This window comes from Hyla sarda, chromosome 7 (genome assembly GCF_029499605.1).
Source record: "Hyla sarda isolate aHylSar1 chromosome 7, aHylSar1.hap1, whole genome shotgun sequence".
In the NCBI taxonomy this organism is placed as follows: Eukaryota; Metazoa; Chordata; class Amphibia; order Anura; family Hylidae; genus Hyla; species Hyla sarda.
The window spans coordinates 225,179,015-225,199,360 of NC_079195.1; the positions used below are offsets into that span (position 1 = coordinate 225,179,015).

General features: G+C 40.5%; 1 protein-coding gene across 17 annotated transcripts in view; it reads left to right on the forward strand.

Annotated features, from left to right (window-relative positions):
• The window catches only part of DOCK7 (dedicator of cytokinesis 7), a 211,460-nt gene extending 192,632 nt beyond the window's left edge, over positions 1-18,828 (forward strand). For 5 of the 17 annotated variants that reach the window (XM_056532871.1, XM_056532874.1, XM_056532880.1 and 2 more), the window contains 8 exons: positions 772-786; positions 13,353-13,487; positions 14,891-14,980; positions 15,093-15,329; positions 16,205-16,348; positions 16,792-16,898; positions 17,325-17,492; positions 18,257-18,828. In XM_056532871.1, the coding sequence (XP_056388846.1) occupies positions 772-786; positions 13,353-13,487; positions 14,891-14,980; positions 15,093-15,329; positions 16,205-16,348; positions 16,792-16,898; positions 17,325-17,492; positions 18,257-18,299 (939 nt within the window). In that variant the 3' untranslated portion in view covers positions 18,300-18,828. The remainder of the gene's footprint in view (positions 1-771; positions 787-13,352; positions 13,488-14,890; positions 14,981-15,092; positions 15,330-16,204; positions 16,349-16,791; positions 16,899-17,324; positions 17,493-18,256) is intronic. The other 12 variants (XM_056532873.1, XM_056532879.1, XM_056532883.1 and 9 more) reach the window with 4 other exon arrangements.
• The last annotated feature ends 1,518 nt before the right edge of the window (positions 18,829-20,346 follow it).

Genomic DNA, 20,346 nt, shown 5'->3' on the forward strand with positions numbered 1-20,346 from the left:
CTATCTATCTCATATCTATCTATCTCATATCCATCTATCTCATATCTATCTCATATCTATCTATCTCATATCTATCTATCTATCTCATATCTATCTATCTCATATCTATCTATCTCATATCTATCTATCTATCTATCTCATATCTATCTATCTCATATCTATCTCATATCTATCTATCTCATATCTATCTATCTCATATCTATCTATCTCATATCTATCTATCTCATATCTATCTATCTCATCTATCTATCTATCTCATATCTATCTATCTATCTCATATCTATCTATCTATCTCATATCTATCTATCTCATATCTATCTATCTCATCTATCTATCTATCTCATATCTATCTATCTATCTATCTCATATCTATCTATCTATCTATCTCATATCTATCTATCTATCTCATATCTATCTATCTATCTATCTCATATCTATCTATCTATCTCATATCTATCTATCTATTTATCTATCTATCACACAGTAATAAGAAGTAAAGTCACTATTCCGTGTTGTGTAATTTCGTATGTATATCGCAGGGTATATGTAGGTCACCCGCGGTTGTCAGTCTGTGGTTCAGCACTGAAATTCCCAGAATGCTTTGCCTTAGTCTTGGTATTTCCACTCCAGAGGCTGGTGGTTGTATACTGAGGCTCAGACATGACATGCTGGGTGTTGTAGTTCTGCCACGGCCCCAGAGCCGCCGGTTGCCTCGGCCCGTGATTGTGCACTGTCCGGCTGACGCTGTTTTTTTATCTTCTTGTTACACAGAGCACTGGCTGGGAGGTAGGTATGGTGCAGTCAGTACACACCACTAATAGTCTGAGACCCTCTGCAATGCTTCACCCACATGTGCTAGCGGTGGGCTGTCACCTCCATCCATTAACCAGACACACTGAGACCACCAGACCTAGTGCATGACGGCCACACCGTACACTAATAAGTGATCACACTCATCATCCTCCAGATGTAGTGCTCTCCATCATCCCCTCCCCCACCGCCAAAATCAAGGGGTCGATTCAGCCATTTTTTAATACATAACCTGTAGGTAGTGGATATATATATATATATATATAGGTTGAGGCTTTGTCATGCAGTCATTAAAAAGGCTAAAAATACCTATCAGCTATGGTCAACAGCAGTGTTTCCCAACTAAGGTGCCTCCAGCTGTTGCAAAACTACAACTCCCAGCATGCCCGGACAGCCGAAGGCTGTCCGGGCATGCTGGGAGTTGTAGTTTTGCAACAGCTTGAGGCACCCTAGTTGGGAAATACTGGTCTACAGCTTTAATGCAAAACTGTATTTCCATGGTTACAGACTACAAACAAACCCAATGTAGTCTGGTCCTCTAGTCATGTGATACTCCTACTAAATGTATGTTCCAAAAATATAAGGGAGAGAGAAAAGGGCGTTCATTCTCTTTATCACTTTGGGGGAGATTCTCAAAGAATTTTGAGAAAATTTGTTATAAATTTTTTTTATATATATATATATATATATATATATATATATATAAATATTTTTTTACCCAGAAGCCCGCGGAGTGCTAAATGGCCTAACTTGAATCTCCGTTACACCTGAAGAGGTGTCCAGATCTGCAGATGGGTCCTCTTTCCTTCTGGAGAGAGTTCTGGCTTGGCGTAAAAATCCCAATCAGTTTTGAGACTTCTTAAATGGAGCCTGAGCTGTTCTGCAGGACACACTACCTGTGAAGGTGGTGTGGTGAGCTAATTAAAATAAATAAATATATATATATATATAATTTTTTTTTTATTATAACAAATTTTCTTAAAATTCTTTGAGAATCTCCCCCAAAGTGATAAAGAAAATGAATATATATATATATATCTATATATCTATGATGATATACTATATATAATATATATCTATATATATATATATATATATATATATAAAAAAAAAAATTATATATATTTATTTTATTTTTTTCTTGGTCACAGCTAGAGATGAGCGAACTTAAAGTAAATTAGATTCGTCACGCACTTCTCGGCTCGGCAGTTGATGACTTAACCTGCATAAATTAGTTCAGCTTTCCGGTGCTCCGGTGGGCTGGAAAAGGTGGATACAGTCCTAGGAGACTCTTTCCTAGGACTGTATCCACTTTTTCCAGCCCACCGGAGCACCTGAAGGCTGAACTAATTTACGCAGGAAAAGTCATCAACTGCCGAGCCGAGAAGTTCGTGACGAATCAAATTTACTGTAAGTTCGCTCATCTCTAGTCACAGCACCTGCACTCACATTTAAAGGAATACTCCCGTTGAAAAAAAAAATGTGTTTTTAAATCAGCTGGTGCCAGAAAGTTAAATAGATTTGTAAATTACTTCAATTAAAAAATCTTAATTCTTCCAGTACTTATCTGCTGCTATATGCTACAGAGGAAATGTTTTTCTTTATGGATTTCTCTTCTGTCACGATGACAGTGCTCTCTGCTGACATCTCTGTCCATTTTAGGAACTGTCCAGAGCAGGAGAAAATCCCCGTAGCAAACATTTGCTGCTCTGGACAGTTCCTAAAATGGACAGAGATGTCAGCAGAGAGCACTGTGCTCGTGACAGAAGAGAAATCCATAAAGAAAAACATTTCCTGTGTAGTATACAGCCCCTAAAAAGTACTGGAAGGATTAAGATTTTTTAATAGAAGTAATTTACAAATCCTGCTAGTAACAAAGAAATGGGGGTCCGGCAACTCACAGTTAGACGCTAGCTGCTAATCGGCATGAAGTCCGTCCCTGGGGCAGGGATAAGTGCGGGAAGCTCAGGAGGCGATTAACCGGTTGATTTCGTGCAAAAGCACTTCTGTCCCGGCACCACTGTTACGCAGGACATTTTGAATATATATGGACTACCACTATAGTTTGCTAGCTGTGGGACCTCTATTATTAACTTTGCTGCATTTTTTCAATATACCGTTAGGTGCCACTGCCACTATCTATTTCTACTTTATATAATTTACAAATCCGTTTAACTTTCTGGCACCAGTTGATTTAAAAAAAAAAGTTTGCCACGGGAGTACCCCTTTAAGCTCAGAATTTTTTTATTCATACAGTTATCGCTTGTCTGGGCACTAGTAACCATGGAATATTTCATGAGATGTTTCCACCAGAAATTTCTGGGATGGAAAATTTGGCGGAAAAATTGGCGATTTTGGCGCCAAACTCTGCAATTTTAACGCAAGAAAAATCCAATATGGCTGCAACAACAAAAAAATTTTTTTTTTGCGCAAATAAAAAACCAATAGTGGCGCAAAAATGATTATTCAAATATTTTCATATTTACAAAGCAGCACAAAAGGCCTGAGGAGAAAAAAAAAGGTGTGAATAAAATCGCTAGAACAGAAATTACAGTCGTTTTTGAGAGTCTGTAGCCATGGAGACACATAGTTCTGTAGCTGTAGACGCACATTTGTTATTTTTTCTTTTAGTTTTGCAAAGTCTCTATTTGTGTTTGTTTTTTTGGATGTATTTCAACAGATAAGTAGTAGTTTGTGCAGGTGGAAATAGTCTTTACCGTAAGTAGGCAGCTGGAGGATTTAGAGTTGCAGGAAAATGTAAATGAACCCTTTGTAATTCACTGGATCCCTACATCAATTACTAATCCATTGTGGTCTGGTTGTTATCTGAGTCAAAATTATAGACAAACACAGTGTAACTAAACTGATAAGACACAGACGCTTGTATTGTTCATGTCTTTTATTGAGTAAACCTCAACAGTGCAGGGAGAAAAAGTAAGTGAACTCTTTGTAATTCACCGATCCCTACATCAATTACTAATCCATTGTGGTCTGGTTGTTATCTGAGTCAAAATTATAGACAAACACAGTGTAACTAAACTGATAAGACACAGACGCTTGTATTGTTCATGTCTTTTATTGAGTAAACCTCAACAGTGCAGGGAGAAAAAATAAGTGAACTCTTTATAATTCACTGGATTCCTACATCAATTACTAATATATTGTGGTCTGGTTGGTATTTAAGACAAAATTATAGACAAACACAGTGTAGATAAGACACAGACGCTTGTATTGTTCATGTCTTTTATTGAGTAAACCTCAACAGTGCAGGGAGAAAAAGTAAGTGAACTCTTTGTAATTCACTGGATTCCTACATCAATTACTAATATATTGTGGTCTGGTTGGTATTTGAGACAAAATTATAGACAAACACAGTGTAGATAAGACACAGACGCTTGTATTGTTCATGTCTTTTATTGAGTAAACCTCAACAGTGCAGGGAGAAAAAGTAAGTGAACTCTTGAATAGTAACCCTAAGATCCCCATTTAGCAGCAGTCACCTTCACCAAATGTTTAATCAAGGTGGAATTTAATAGTATTCCTCCTTGCAAATGTGTTTCAGTTCTTCAGTATCCTTCGGATGCCCTGTATACAGCGCCCCCTTCAGGTCCGGCTACAGACTCTCCATAGAGTTTAGATTGTCCAGTTACATCACCCAGCTTTTCTTCAGTATAGCACGTCTTTTGAGTTTTTTCCGAGAGTTGTTTGCATCAGGGCACAGTTCACACTAACCAGTCTTGTCTCTCACCAGGCGTCGTGTGCACCTGTGAATCCTGCACTTCTGATATCCTCTCCTTAAAGGGGTACTCCACCCCTAGACCCTAGTACTCCACCCCTATCTATCTCTTATCCAAAGAAAAGCCCCCTGCAATCTCCAGATGACGGGCGACCAGGAGCGTCACGCCCCCTCCCATAGACAGGAATGGAGTCGGTGTGGCGTTACGTCACGAACACTGAAGCTCCAAGCTTCCATGTTTAGAACACTGTGGCGCCGGCCCGGAGATCAGCAGCCGGACCACCCGCGACCAGACATCTTGTGCCTTATCCTTTGGATAGGGGATTAGATGTTTGGGGCAGAGTACCCCTTTAATGGAAACAGCTTTTATCAGTTTACTCTCCAGTAACAGAGTTTCACTAATGTTTTCCACCTGCCCTGTGGAGGTTTATCTCTCCATGCACTGTAGAGGTTTACTCACTGTGCTCCATAAAATACATGAACGGTATAATTCTTTGTGTGTTAATATTATAGTAACATTGTGTTTGTCTTAGAACAGTGGTCTCAAACCGTGGCCCCCCAGATGTTGCAAAACTTCAACTCCCAGCATGCCCGGACAGCCAACGGCTGTCCGGGCATGCTGAGAGTTGAAGTTTTGCAACATCTGGAGGGCCACAGTTTGAGACCACTGTCTTAGAATGTTATTTATTTGTCACATTTAATTAGTAATCAATATAGAAATCCAGAGAAGTCCACATACAATTTTTTTCTCCCTGCATTGTGGATGTTTACCTAATCTGCTCGATAATAGACATGAACAGTACAATTGTTTTGTTATACAATTTAAAGGGGTACTTCGGGGGAAAACTTTTTTTTTTTTTTTTTTTATCAACTTCTATTAAAAAATCTTAATCCTTCCAGTACTTATTAGCTGCTGAATACTACAGAGGAAAGTATATTCTTTTTGGAACACAGAGCTCTCTGCTGACATCACGAGCACAGTGCTCTCTGCTGACACCTCTGTCCATTTTAAGAATTGTTCAGAGTAGGAGAAAATCCCCATAGCAAACATATGCTGCTCTGGACAGTTCCTAAAATGGACAGAGGTGTCAGCAGAGAGCACTGTGTTCCAAAAAGAAAAGAAATTCCACTATAGTATTCAGCAGCTAATCAGTACTGTAAGGATTAAGATTTTTTAATAGAAGTAATTTACAAATCTGTTTAACTTTCTTGCACCAGTTGATTTAAAAAAAAAAAAAAGTTTTCCACTTTTTCCTTTTCCTTTAAACTTTCACATTTGATAAATCGGCTACAACTGAAAACGCCGAAGCAAATCTGAATTTTATAAAATAACAGCGTGGAAGCGAAAAAGTAGCAAATTCTTTCGCAAATCACTATTGGCCTTAGTAACATTGGATACACAGTAATTCATGTAGCCCAAGGGGCAAGTAATGGCCGAGGGGTCTTGCCTATGGCCAATGACAAACAGGAGATGATGTCATACAGTAAGGAGGAGGCATAAACTGCAAAGAGCAGCCCCCAAACATTACTTGGGGGAGGAAGGGGTCTGCGGATTCCAGTGGGGGTCACATAGTTAATTTTAGCAGCAGAATCCTCCATTACCTACTAGAACCTGCTGAATGGAAAAACTGATGGACTTCCCCTTTAAGATGATTATTACTGTCCTAGTGAAAACAACAAAGAGAGCAAAGGATGAGTTTTCTTTTCAAAATTTTTGCAATTAAAAGAATTTGGAATTGCCGGACTGTGAAGACGATTTTCTTAATTTTTCTCAATTCCTCTGCATGAAGGTAGCGCTGTTACATGTGTCCTGCATATGATCAACCTGAAGAAATCCAGTTCTAGAGCAGTAATCAACTTCTCATCAGACCTGGTTACATTATAACCGTTATATATGTATTTATAGGATTTATAAGTGACCCCACCAGCAGAATAGTGAGTACAGCTCTGGAGTATAATACAGGATATAACTCAGGATCAGTACAGGATAAGTAATGTAATGTATGTACACAGTGACCCCACCAGCAGAATAGTGAGTACAGCTCTGGAGTATAATACAGGATATAACTCAGGATCAGTACAGGATAAGTAATGTAATGTATGTACACAGTGACCTCACCAGCAGAATAGTGAGTACAGCTCTGGAGTATAATACAGGATATAACTCAGGATCAGTACAGGATAAGTAATGTAATGTATGTACACAGTGACCCCACCAGCAGAATAGTGAGTACAGCTCTGAGGTATAATACAGGATATAACTCGGGATCAGTACAGGATAAGTAATGTAATGTATGTACACAGTGACCTCACCAGCAGAATAGTGAGTGGAGCCCTGGAGTATAATACAGGATATAACTCAGGATCAGTACAGGATAAGTAATGTAATGTATGTACACAGTGACCTCACCAGCAGAATAGTGAGTACAGCTCTGAGGTATAATACAGGATATAACTCGGGATCAGTACAGGATAAGTAATGTAATGTATGTATACAGTGACCTCACCAGCAGAATAGTGAGTACAGCTCTGGAGTATAATACAGGATATAACTCAGGATCAGTACAGGATAAGTAATGTAATGTACGTACACAGTGACCTCACCAGCAGAATAGTGAGTACAGCTCTGGAGTATAATGCAGGATATAACTCAGGATCAGTACAGGATAAGTAATGTAATGTATGTACACAGTGACCTCACCAGCAGAATAGTGAGTGGAGCCCTGGAGTATAATACAGGATATAACTCAGGATCAGTACAGGATAAGTAATGTAATGTATGTACACAGTGACCTCACCAGCAGAATAGTGAGTACAGCTCTGAGGTATAATACAGGATATAACTCGGGATCAGTACAGGATAAGTAATGTAATGTATGTACACAGTGACCTCACCAGCAGAATAGTGAGTGGAGCCCTGGAGTATAATACAGGATATAACTCAGGATCAGTACAGGATAAGTAATGTAATGTACGTACACAGTGACCTCACCAGCAGAATAGTGAGTACAGCTCTGGAGTATAATGCAGGATATAACTCAGGATCAGTACAGGATAAGTAATGTAATGTATGTACACAGTGACCTCACCAGCAGAATAGTGAGTGGAGCCCTGGAGTATAATACAGGATATAACTCAGGATCAGTACAGGATAAGTAATGTAATGTATGTACACAGTGACCTCACCAGCAGAATAGTGAGTACAGCTCTGAGGTATAATACAGGATATAACTCGGGATCAGTACAGGATAAGTAATGTAATGTATGTACACAGTGACCTCACCAGCAGAATAGTGAGTGGAGCCCTGGAGTATAATACAGGATATAACTCAGGATCAGTACAGGATAAGTAATGTAATGTATGTACACAGTGACCTCACCAGCAGAATAGTGAGTACAGCTCTGAGGTATAATACAGGATATAACTCGGGATCAGTACAGGATAAGTAATGTAATGTATGTATACAGTGACCTCACCAGCAGAATAGTGAGTACAGCTCTGGAGTATAATACAGGATATAACTCAGGATCAGTACAGGATAAGTAATGTAATGTACGTACACAGTGACCTCACCAGCAGAATAGTGAGTACAGCTCTGGAGTATAATGCAGGATATAACTCAGGATCAGTACAGGATAAGTAATGTAATGTATGTACACAGTGACCTCACCAGCAGAATAGTGAGAACAGCTCTGGAGTATAATACAGGATATAACTCAGGATCAGTACAGGATAAGTAATGTAATGTATGTACACAGTGACCTCACCAGCAGAATAGTGAGTACAGCTCTGGGGTATAATACAGGGTATAACTCAGGATCAGTACAGGATAAGTAATGTAATGTATGTACACAGTGACCTCACCAGCAGAATAGTGAGTACAGCTCTGGAGTATAATACAGGATATAACTCAGGATCAGTACAGGATAAGTAATGTAATGTATGTACACAGTGACCTCACCAGCAGAATAGTGAGTACAGCTCTGGAGTATAATACAGGATATAACTCAGGATCAGTACAGGATAAGTAATGTAATGTATGTACACAGTGACCTCACCAGCAGAATAGTGAGTACAGCTCTGGGGTATAATACGGGATATAACTCAGGATCAGTACAGGATAAGTAATGTAATGTATGTATACAGTGACCTCACCAGCAGAATAGTGAGTACAGCTCTGGAGTATAATACAGGATATAACTCAGGATCAGTACAGGATAAGTAATGTAATGTATGTACACAGTGACTCCACCAGCAGAATAGTGAGTACAGCTCTGGAGTATAATACAGGATATAACTCAGGATCAGTACAGGGTAAGTAATGTAATGTATGTACACAGTGACCTCACCAGCAGAATAGTGAGTACAGCTCTGGGGTATAATACGGGATATAACTCAGGATCAGTACAGGATAAGTAATGTAATGTATGTATACAGTGACCTCACCAGCAGAATAGTGAGTACAGCTCTGGAGTATAATACAGGATATAACTCAGGATCAGTACAGGGTAAGTAATGTAATGTATGTACACAGTGATCTCACCAGCAGAATAGTGAGTACAGCTCTGAAGTATAATACAGGATATAACTCAGGATCAGTACAGGATAAGTAATGTAATGTATGTACACAGTGACTCCACGAGCAGAATAGTGAGTACAGCTCTGGAGTATAATACAGGATATAACTCACGATCAGTACAGGATAAGTAATGTAATGTATGTACACAGTGACTCCACCAGCAGAATAGTGAGTACAGCTCTGGGGTATAATACAGGATATAACTCAGGATCAGTACAGGGTAAGTAATGTAATGTATGTACACAGTGACCTCACCAGCAGAATAGTGAGTACAGCTCTGGAGTATAATACAGGATATAACTCAGGATCAGTACAGGGTAAGTAATGTAATGTATATACACAGTGACCTCACCAGCAGAATAGTGAGTACAGCTCTGGGGTATAATACAGGGTATAACTCAGGATCAGTACAGGATAAGTAATGTAATGTATGTACACAGTGACCTCACCAGCAGAATAGTGAGTACAGCTCTGGAGTATAATACAGGATATATCTCAGGATCAGTACAGGATAAGTAATGTAATGTATGTACACAGTGACCTCACCAGCAGAATAGTGAGTACAGCTCTGGAGTATAATACAGGATATAACTCAGGATCAGTACAGGATAAGTAATGTAATGTATGTACACAGTGACCTCACCAGCAGAATAGTGAGTACAGCTCTGGAGTATAATACAGGATATAACTCAGGATCAGTACAGGATAAGTAATGTAATGTATGTACACAGTGACTCCACCAGCAGAATAGTGAGTACAGCTCTGGAGTATAATACAGGATATAACTCACGATCAGTACAGGATAAGTAATGTAATGTATGTACACAGTGACCTCACCAGCAGAATAGTGAGTACAGCTCTGGGGTATAATACAGGATATAACTCAGGATCAGTACAGGATAAGTAATGTAATGTATATACACAGTGATCTCACCAGCAGAATAGTGAGTACAGCTCTGGAGTATAATACAGGATATAACTCAGGATCAGTACAGGATAAGTAATGTAATGTATGTACACAGTGACTCCACCAGCAGAATAGTGAGTACAGCTCTGGAGTATAATAACAGCTGCAGATCAGAGCTTTTTTTTTTTCAAATTTTATAATCATTTTTAGAATTTTCACAGATTTATTCCTGATCTCGTTTAAGCTAAATCGACCCCCTGACGTTGTTCTCCGGTTTGTTGTCGTCCTCTCCATACGCTCCTATAACCCAAAGGTGGGGGAACTGTGGCCTATCAACTGTGGACTCCAAATACTTGCTGACACTTGTAGTCCTACAGCCTCTGGTCAGCCACCGATCCTCTACCCTCCACTTGCTTGCCTGGCATTAACCCTTTCCACTCCATCCACTAACCCCGCTGCATGGCCCCCCCCACCCCTACCATTGCATTTGTACTTCCTCCAGTTGAATATTCGTTTTTGATCCATTTATTTTTGATGAACCCTAATTGAAATAATTTCTGTTTTTCTCCCCCCTCCGTCCTCTGTCTCCCCCCCCCCCCACCCCTCCCCCTCGCCCCCCCCCCCCCCCCCCACCCCTCCCGGTCGCTGACCCTTCTCCCCACTTTTTACTCTTGTCTGTTGTGGTAAGTTCCATTTCGGGATATTAAGTAATATATATCATGTAACTTCAGCCAAGAGAAAAAAATATAATATAAAAATATATAACAATTGACCCTTGATGCGCCAGATTGCCGGAAATTCTTTTTCTTTCTTTTCTTTTTTTAATTGGAATTTTGGGAAATTTTGTAAATTAAATTATTACCATTTTGGTGAACTGTAATTCTTTCCCCACTTACAGTTTTCTACGGTGGTTATGAGGTAATGTCCCCCGGCTGGCGCAGCACCTCCCTTTGTGACGATGTGAATGATCCCCACCCCCACCCCCCCGCTGCGCAGCACCGATGAGAGGGGTTTACCGCGGGTTGTATAACAATATGGTGGCTGTGCTCTGTCTCTCAGCTCTATTAATGGCTCTTTGGGTGTAATCTCCTCTCTCACGCTGCCCTATTATTTTTTTTCCCTCTGGAAAATAATAGGTTAATCAGCGCTTTTTAGTTTCCCATAATCCTCTCTGCTATTCTGCGCGTCCCTTCTTTTATACATATATATATATATCGAGCTCCATCTGGTCTCGGTTATATTTATCACATTGACGACACGCACACTCCAGATCATACAGGAACGTTTAGGGTTGACCTAGCTCCTTAAAGGGGTACTCCACTGGAAAAAAAACTAATTTTTTTAAATCAACTGGTGCCAGAAAGTTAAATAGATTTGTAAATTACTTCTATTTAAAAATCTTAATCCTTCCAGTACTTATCAGCTGCTGTATGCTCCACAGGAAGTTGTGTAGTCCTTTCCAGTCTGACCACAGTGCTCTCTGCTGACACCTCTGTCCGTGTCAGGAACTGTCCAGAGCAGAAGAGGTTTGCTAGGGGGATTTGCTCCTACTCTGGACAGTTCCTGACATGGACAGAGGTGTCAGCAGAGAGCACTGTGGTCAGACAGAAAGGAAATTCAAAAAGAAAATATCTTCCTGTGGAGCATAAAGCAGCTGATAAGTACTGAGAGGATTAAGATTTTTAAATAGAAGTATTTTACAAATCTATTTAACTTTCTGGCACCAGTTGATAAAAAAAAAAATATATACATATATATATATTTCCCAGTGGAGTACCCCTTAAAAAAAGAAAAAAGAAAAACACCCCTGTCCTCAGGTTGTGTGTGGTATTACAAGTCTACTTACTTTTCTTCAATACATCAGAGCTGCAATACTGTACACAACCTGAAGAGTAGAGTGGCACTGTTTCCTGGAAGAAAGCAGTTTTTTTCCAATCCTTAAAGGGGTTATCCAGGAAAAAACTTTTTTATATATATATATATATATATATATATATATATATATATATATATATATATATCAACTGGCTCCAGAAAGTTAAACAGATTTGTAAATTACTTCTATTAAAAAATCTTCATCCTTCCAGTACTTATGAGCTGCTGAAGTTGAGTTGTTCTTTTCTGTCTAAGTGCTCTCTGATGACACCTGTCTCGGGAACTGTCCAGAGTAGAAGCAAATCCCCATAGCAAACCTCTTCTACTCTGTGCAGTTCCCGAGACAAGCAGAGATGTCAGCAGAGAGCACTGTTGCCAGATGGAAAAGAACAACTCAACTTCAGCAGCTGATAATTACTGGAAGGATTAAGATTTTTTAATAGAAGTAATTTACAAATCTGTTTAACTTTCTAGAGCCAGTTGATATATATAAAAAAAATTTTTTTTTTTTCCTGGAATACCCCTTTAACAAGCCCTTTAAAGCGCCCATATAAAAGTCGACTAAACCTGACGATTCTGTTAGGAGCGGCCGACCGTGTGTGTGTGTGGGGGTCACCCGACATTATTTGTTAGAGGAAAAGAAGGATCAGACATTTTAAATTTCAACTTCTGATCCTTCCTTTTCTCTCTGTGTCTTACTCTTCTCTCCAATAAAAAATATGCACGCTCAGCTGAGCTGAGCATGCATTGGTTTAAGGGGAGGTTCAACCAACAAGTGTCCGGAGCATAACGTAGTGCTTCCCAACCAGGGTGCCTCCAGCTGTTGCAAAATTACAACTCCCAGCATGCCCGGACAGCCAACGGCTGTCCGGGCATGCTGGGGGTTGTAGTTTTGCAACACCTGTAGGCACCTTGGTTGGGACACACTGGTGTAAGGACAATGGGTGCCTGGGATGGATGATGGGCGATTTATATGGTGTGTAGACTTTTGCAATGAATATTTTGGGATCCTCCAATGCATCTAAAAACAGAATGAAATGAAGCTTCCGTGCACATCGTCTCAAAGAAATCTGCTGTCGTTTTGTGTACACAGCTGCTCTGCAGACCATTGCGTCTCCATGGTTACAGACTACAAGCGAACCCTGTGTAGTCTGATGCCACATGTGCCACTTTCTTCCGTCTACGGTTTGTAGGTTATGAAGAAAACCAGGCGGCAGCACATAAGTGTCACTTCTGACTACACAGGGTTTTGTTTGTAGTCTGTAACCATGGAGACATTACGCAAAACAGCTGTATTCACCAAACAGTTGGAGATTTTGAATTCGGCTTTTTATTTATTTAAATTTTTTTACTTGATATTCTGTTCGATGTTTCCGGATTCTGCTGTGATTTTGTGTAGCGGTCATTAGCCGTGTGATCATTTAGTCACTCCCCTTTTCCTTAGGTCGGGAAGAGAATGTTCGGGACCTATTTCCGTGTCGGTTTTTACGGGACCAGATTCGGAGACTTGGATGAACAAGAGTTTGTGTACAAGGAACCGGCAATAACCAAACTAGCGGAAATATCTCACCGACTGGAGGTAAAAGACATTTCACTAGACATCCAGACCATGTCTGGAGTATGTGCTGTGTATAGTATATATACAGTAGCTACATATGTGTATAGCAATGTGGGTGGAGTTCAGCTACTTTGCGGGGTTCATAAATTGTTTGTTGAAGGAAAGCACCATCTGTACCATCATTATTTATATGGAGAAACAAGGAGACAGTACTATCTGTGCCATCATTATTTATATGGAGAAACAATGAGACAGTACTATCTGTGCCATCATTATTTAAATACAGAAACGGAGACATTACTTTTTGTGCCATCATTATTTATATAGATAAATAGGGAGACAGTAATATCTGTGTAGGTATTTTCTATGTATATTTTATCTCTCCCTAGATTGTATACATTTTTTTATTTACTAAATAAAGCTTTCAAGTTTAATTATATTTCATAGCAAAACTTTTTTTACAGTACTATCGGTCTCCATCATTTATATTGAGACTGGGAGGCTGTCCTATCTGTGCCATCATTATTTGGAGAAACAGAAAGGCAGTACCATTTGTGTGCCTACATAATATATATAGTGGTTGGGAAGCAGTACTAACTATGCCTACATAATTTATGTTGAGACAGTGCTATCTGTGCCTATATAATTTAAATAACAAGATGGGGAGGAAGTACCATCTGTGTAAGCAGGGAAGCAGTGTTATACATTATTCTTATGTCACGAACAGAGACATGAAAGTAGTACTCTCTGTACCTGCGTCAGTTACATAGAAAGACAGGAAGGCAGTACAGTCTGTACGTACATCATTAATATAGAGATAGGGAGCCAGCACAACATATATATATATATATATATATATATATATATATATATATATATATAGGGACTGGGAGGCAGTACTATCTGTGCCTATATCATTTATATAAAGAGATGGAGAGGCAGTACTATCTGTGCCTATATCATTTATATAAAGAGATGGAGAGGCAGTACTATCTGTGCCTATATCATTTATATAAAGAGATAGAGAGGCAGTACTATCTGTGCCTATATCATTTATATAAAGAGATGGAGAGGCAGTACTATCTGTGCCTATAACATTTATATAAAGAGATGGAGAGGCAGTACTATCTGTGCCTATATCATTTATATAAAGTGATGGGGAGGCAGTCATTTCTGTGCCTATATCATTTATATAAAGACATGGGGAGGCAGTCATTTCTGTGCCTATATCATTTATATAAAGACATGGGGAGGCAGTCATTTCTGTGCCTATATCATTTATATAAAGAGATGGGAAGGCAGTACTATCTGTGCCTATATCATTTATATAAAGAGATGGAGAGGCAGTACTATCTGTGCCTACATTATTTTTGTGTCTTCACTGATATAAACTGTAAAGATGGTGACTGTATAATCTTCTGTAGGGATTTTATGGTGAGCGTTTCGGGGAGGACGCGCTGGAGGTGATCAAGGATTCCAATCCAGTCGACAAATGTAAATTAGACGCCAATAAGGTAACGGAGAAGATTGGGGGGTCTTGTCTATGGCGGCGGCGCTAGTCATTGATGTGACCGACTGTAGCTCAGGTTGCGGAGCTGTTAAGTCCCCGGTGTTGTTCTTCCGCAGGCGTTCATCCAGATCACCTACGTGGAGCCGTACTTCGACACCTATGAGATGAAGGACAGGATCACTTACTTCGACAAAAACTACAACCTGCGGCGGTTCATGTACTGCACACCCTTCACCCTGGACGGGCGCGCGCACGGCGAACTACACGAGCAGTTCAAGAGGAAGACCATCCTGACCACGTCCCACGCCTTCCCCTACATCAAAACCCGCATAAACGTCATCCACAAGGAGGAGGTGAGTCCGGCGTCTGCATACAGTATATAGTATACACACTATAGAACCATAAGGTATATAGGGAATATATATGTATAGAATACGGTATATAGGAAATATAGATGTATGGAATATGGTATATAGGAAATATAGATGTATGGAATACAATATATAGGAAATATGGGTGTATGGAATACGGTATATAGGAAATATAGATGTATGGTGTACGGTATATAGGAAATATAGATGTATGGTGTACGGTATATAGGAAATATCGATGTATGGAATACGGTATATAGGAAATATAGATGTATGGAATACGGTATATAGATGTATGGAATACGGTATATAGGAAATATAGATGTATGGAATACGGTATATAGGAAATATAGATGTATAGAATACGGTATATAGGGAATATAGATGTATAGAATACGGTATATAGGGAATATAGATGTATGGAATACGGTATATAGGGAATATAGATGTATGGAAACCGGTATATAGGAAATATAGACGTATGGAATACGGTATATAGGGAATATAGATGTATAGAATACGGTATATAGGGAATATAGATGTATGGTATAGGGAATATAGATCCATGGAATACGGTATATAGGAAATATAGGTGCATGGAATACGGTATATAGGGAATATAGATGCATGGAATATGGTATATAGGGAATATAGATCCATGGAATACGGTATATAGGGAATATAGGTGTATGGAATACGGTATATAGGGAATATAGATCCATGGAATACGGTATATAGGGAATATAGAGGTAAGGTATATAGGTATATATATCTTGGGGTGAATGTTTCCGTTCCACAGCTGAGGTTTCGTTGCTGTTGTTTGGCTCAGTAGTTAAGCGATCCTGTGTACATTGCAGATTATTTTGACCCCTATCGAAGTTGCCATAGAGGACATGCAGAAGAAGACTCAGGAGCTGGCCTTCGCCACCCACCAGGATCCGGCCGACCCGAAAATGCTGCAGATGGTCCTACAGGGCTCGGTGGGGACCACAGTGAATCAGGTTGGTTATGCCTCTGAATGTCTTACAGCAGTGATTCACAACCGTTGTGTCTCCAGCTGTTGCAAAACCACAACTCCCAGCATGCCCGGACAGCCGGAGGCTGTTCGGGCATGCTGGGAGTTGTAGTTTTGCAACAGCTGGAGGCACACCGCTTTGGAAAAACTGTACTAGGACAAAGAATGGGAGCAATCTAGTAAACTCTACCTCTATGACAGCAGCTTATGCACAGCGCAAAGAAGCAGACAAGAAATGAATACAGCTTATACTATCCGGGTATGCAATCATTTCCTGCACCTGCGCAGGAGTTCGAAATTGTGCGCAATTTTGCCACACTGTGCAAGAAGGTTAAATTCCCCCCGATGAGTCTTAATTATCCAGTAGAGCTCAGGACGGCAGAGCACGTGGCGGAATACGGCGATGTCTCACGTGCGCTTCTCTTGCAGGGTCCACTGGAGGTCGCTCAGGTGTTTTTGTCGGAAATTCCAAACGATCCGAAACTATTTCGCCATCATAACAAACTGAGACTCTGTTTTAAAGACTTTACAAAAAGGTAAGTTACCAAGTCTCCATATGGCGTGGTACCCCGACACAAAACTATGCATGCTGGGAGTTGTAGTTATGTTACACGTTGGGGACTGATCAGGTTGTGTCTGGTATTGCAGCTCCATAGAATTGAATTGACTGCAGTACAACCCACAACCCCCTGCTGAATCTACAGTATCCATTGCCTAATTTCTTCTAAACAGCGCCACGTCTCTCCTCAGGTTGTGTGCGGTATTACAACTTGGCCCCATTCACTTCAGGGGAACTGAGCTGCAATACCACACACAACCTGGAGCTCTGGTTTTCTAATCTTGGATAACCCCTTTAAGATTGGACAGTGATTGTGGATGATGGGAGTAGCTCTGTATCGTTGAGAAGTTGGGGGAGGGGGATTGCGGCTTTTATTAGCTCCGCCCTGTGTGTTATCCCATAGATGTGAGGACGCTCTAAGGAAGAACAAGAGTCTAATCGGCCCAGATCAGAAGGAATATCAGCGGGAATTAGAGCGTAACTACCACCGCCTGAAGGAGGCGCTGCAGCCGCTCATCAACAGGAAGATCCCGCAGCTGTACAAGAATGTGGTTCCCGTCACATGTCACAGGTAAGTCCATAGCCACCATATTCCCATTTGGTGGAGGGATGAACAACTTTCTGCTGAGCCAGAAACGCCAAATCTGAATTTGGTAAAATTATTTAAAGGGGGGGGGGGGGGGAATAGGCGGTTGTTCTATCAGTGGAAAGAGCAGCTTCTGCCCTGGTGGACTCACAGCAGTCATGTTTGGCCTGGTTGCTAAGTAAAATGTCATTTATATAGAGAGACAGGGGCCAGCACTATCTGTGCCTATATCATTAATAAAGACATGAGGAAGAAGTACTATCTGTGCCTATATAATTTATAGAAAGAGATAGGGATGCAGCACTATCTGTGCCTATATCATTTATATAAAAACCTGAGGAGGCAGTACTATCTGTGCCTATATCATTTATAGAAAGACATGAGGAAGCAGTGCTAAAGCCGTAGAGTACTATAGCTCTAAAGCAGCCACGCCCCCTCCCATAGACTTGCATTGAGGGGCGGGGCTATGACGTCACGAGCTCCCACCTCCAGTGTTCGGAACAGTTTGTTCAGTGGAAAAGTTGCAAAAAATAGCCTGAGGCGCAGCGCCTAAATAGAGACAAATCTACACACAAAAACTGCTCTAAGGAAAATGATAAATGCCCCCAAAAATGCTTAGACCACTGGAGTACCCCTTTGAAGCCATGTCTCCATTCATTGAAATTGAACAGTTTTTACCTTATTTCGGTATGACTGTAGCGATATCAGGACCCCTGTGATGTATTACGGTTCCTTTCTGTGCTCCGCAGGGATTCGTTCAGTAGGATGAGTCTAAGAAAAATCGACCTGTGAGGAGCAGAACGCGGGATCCTCAACAAAATGGAGACGGTGACTATAGCAGAAAGCAATGGGACAGAGAACGGAACCCGTCCTGCGCACTGCGGCCTCGTGACCGCCTCACACTGTTACAGGACGCTCCCGTCCGCGTTACTTTGTTTCCCATCATTTCATTTTTTTATTTCCTGTGGTTCAAGAATCAATTTTATATCAAGTTTATATTAATTTATATTCCACTTTGTCATTTTAATAGTTTTTTAAAGGTACTCACCTCCTCTCACTTCATTCTTACCAAATATTGTTTCCTCATTCCTGTCTGTTTTTAGGTCACAAGCTAAATGGTAGCCATAAAGTTATAAATCGGTACAAGAAACATAAAGGGTTACTCCGGAGGGGGGTGAAAATGTTTTCAAATCAACTGGTGGCAGAAAGTTATACAGATTTGTAAATTGCTTCTATTTAAAAATCGTAATCCTTCCAGTACTTATCAGCTGTTGTATGCTCCACAGGAAGTTGTGTAGTTCTTTCCAGTCTAACCACAGTGCCCTCTGCTGCCACCTCTGTCCATGTCAGGAACTGTCCAGAGCAGGAGAGGTTTGTTATGGGGATTTGATCCTACTCTGGACAGTTCCTGACACTGACAAAGGTGGCAGCAGAGAGCACTGTGGTCAGACTGAAAAGAACTACACAACTTCCTCTGGTGCAAACAGCAGCTCATAAGTACTGGAAGGATGATCAACATTTTTTATATAGAAGTAATTTACAACTCTATAGAACTTTCTGGGAACTTGTTAAACAACTTTTTTTTCCCTCTGGAGTATCCCTTTACACATGTCCAGTCAGGTACTAAACACCCCCCCCAAGCTGGTACTTTCCTGTCCATCTTTTACCCATTGCTAGACACTAATTTTAACCTTCTTGTTCAGTTTTTTTAATATTTTTACACTTTTTGTTTTGTTTTCATTCCATCTGTCAGTCAACACCCACGGAGTTTCCTCTCATTGCGTAAATATTTCTAGCCGCGGTAACCACTATGTTCTGTTCTCCAGGGTGGCGGTATTATTAGGGTGACTGTCGTTTCCTACATAGTCCCAGCTCCTGGCGTCTGTCTCTGCTCTTCCAGCCATGGATCCACTTCTTACTTTAATTTATTGAATCTAAGAAAAATTGCAACTGATGGTTCATCTGTCCACCGTTCACTTTCGGTAAATTCCTGGCACAACATGGCGCTGCACTAGTCACTTCTCTCCCATACGATCTTCCATTGACGCCGGACATTGTTTTCTCGTGACATTAGAGTAGACGCACCTTCAAATGGTTTTTCTTAAGAAGCAATTTCTATTTTCTTATTCTACATTTTTTTCATACACTAGGCCTCATGCTGGGAGTTGTAGTTCTGCCCTACACATTGTAGCATTTTCATTGCAAATGTCGGTATAGGCAGAACTTAGTCTGGGGCTCATTCTCTATCATCCCCCTCCCCCCATTAGGTCTTTCTCCTTTACAAAAGCACAAGTTACTTTCCAACCACCCACGCTTAGAAAATCTGAAGTTTTTTTTTCTCCTCAGTTGTCAAGGTAATGGGGGGGGAAATGGGTTAATAAATTGTGGCTATTTATTGCTCTTCAGCCTTTGTGCTCAGATTATATTCCATGTATATTTTGTATTGTATTATTTGGACTCATTAAACTATTAAATATTTTTACTTGTAACACCAGAGTCATTTGTTACCGTTCTAATATTTTGTTCATCCAATAATGTGGATTATATTTGTCTGGTACCGAGCTCCAAATCCCCTGCAGTGACAGGTAAAATAACCCTGCTTTCAAAATAGTAAGTGGCACTGCACCTCCCCATTCATTAAAAAAGGTACATTGTGCTAAGCTACAATACCACAGGAAACCTGGGGGCACATGTGGTGGAAGATGGCAGCCCCCCTCCAATTAGTGTTCCCAACCAGTATCCCTCCAAGCTTTTGCAAAGCTACAACTGCCTGGGAGTTGTAGCTTTGCAAATGCTGGATGCACATTACAATCCAGTGTACTGCAGGAGGTGGAGGCAG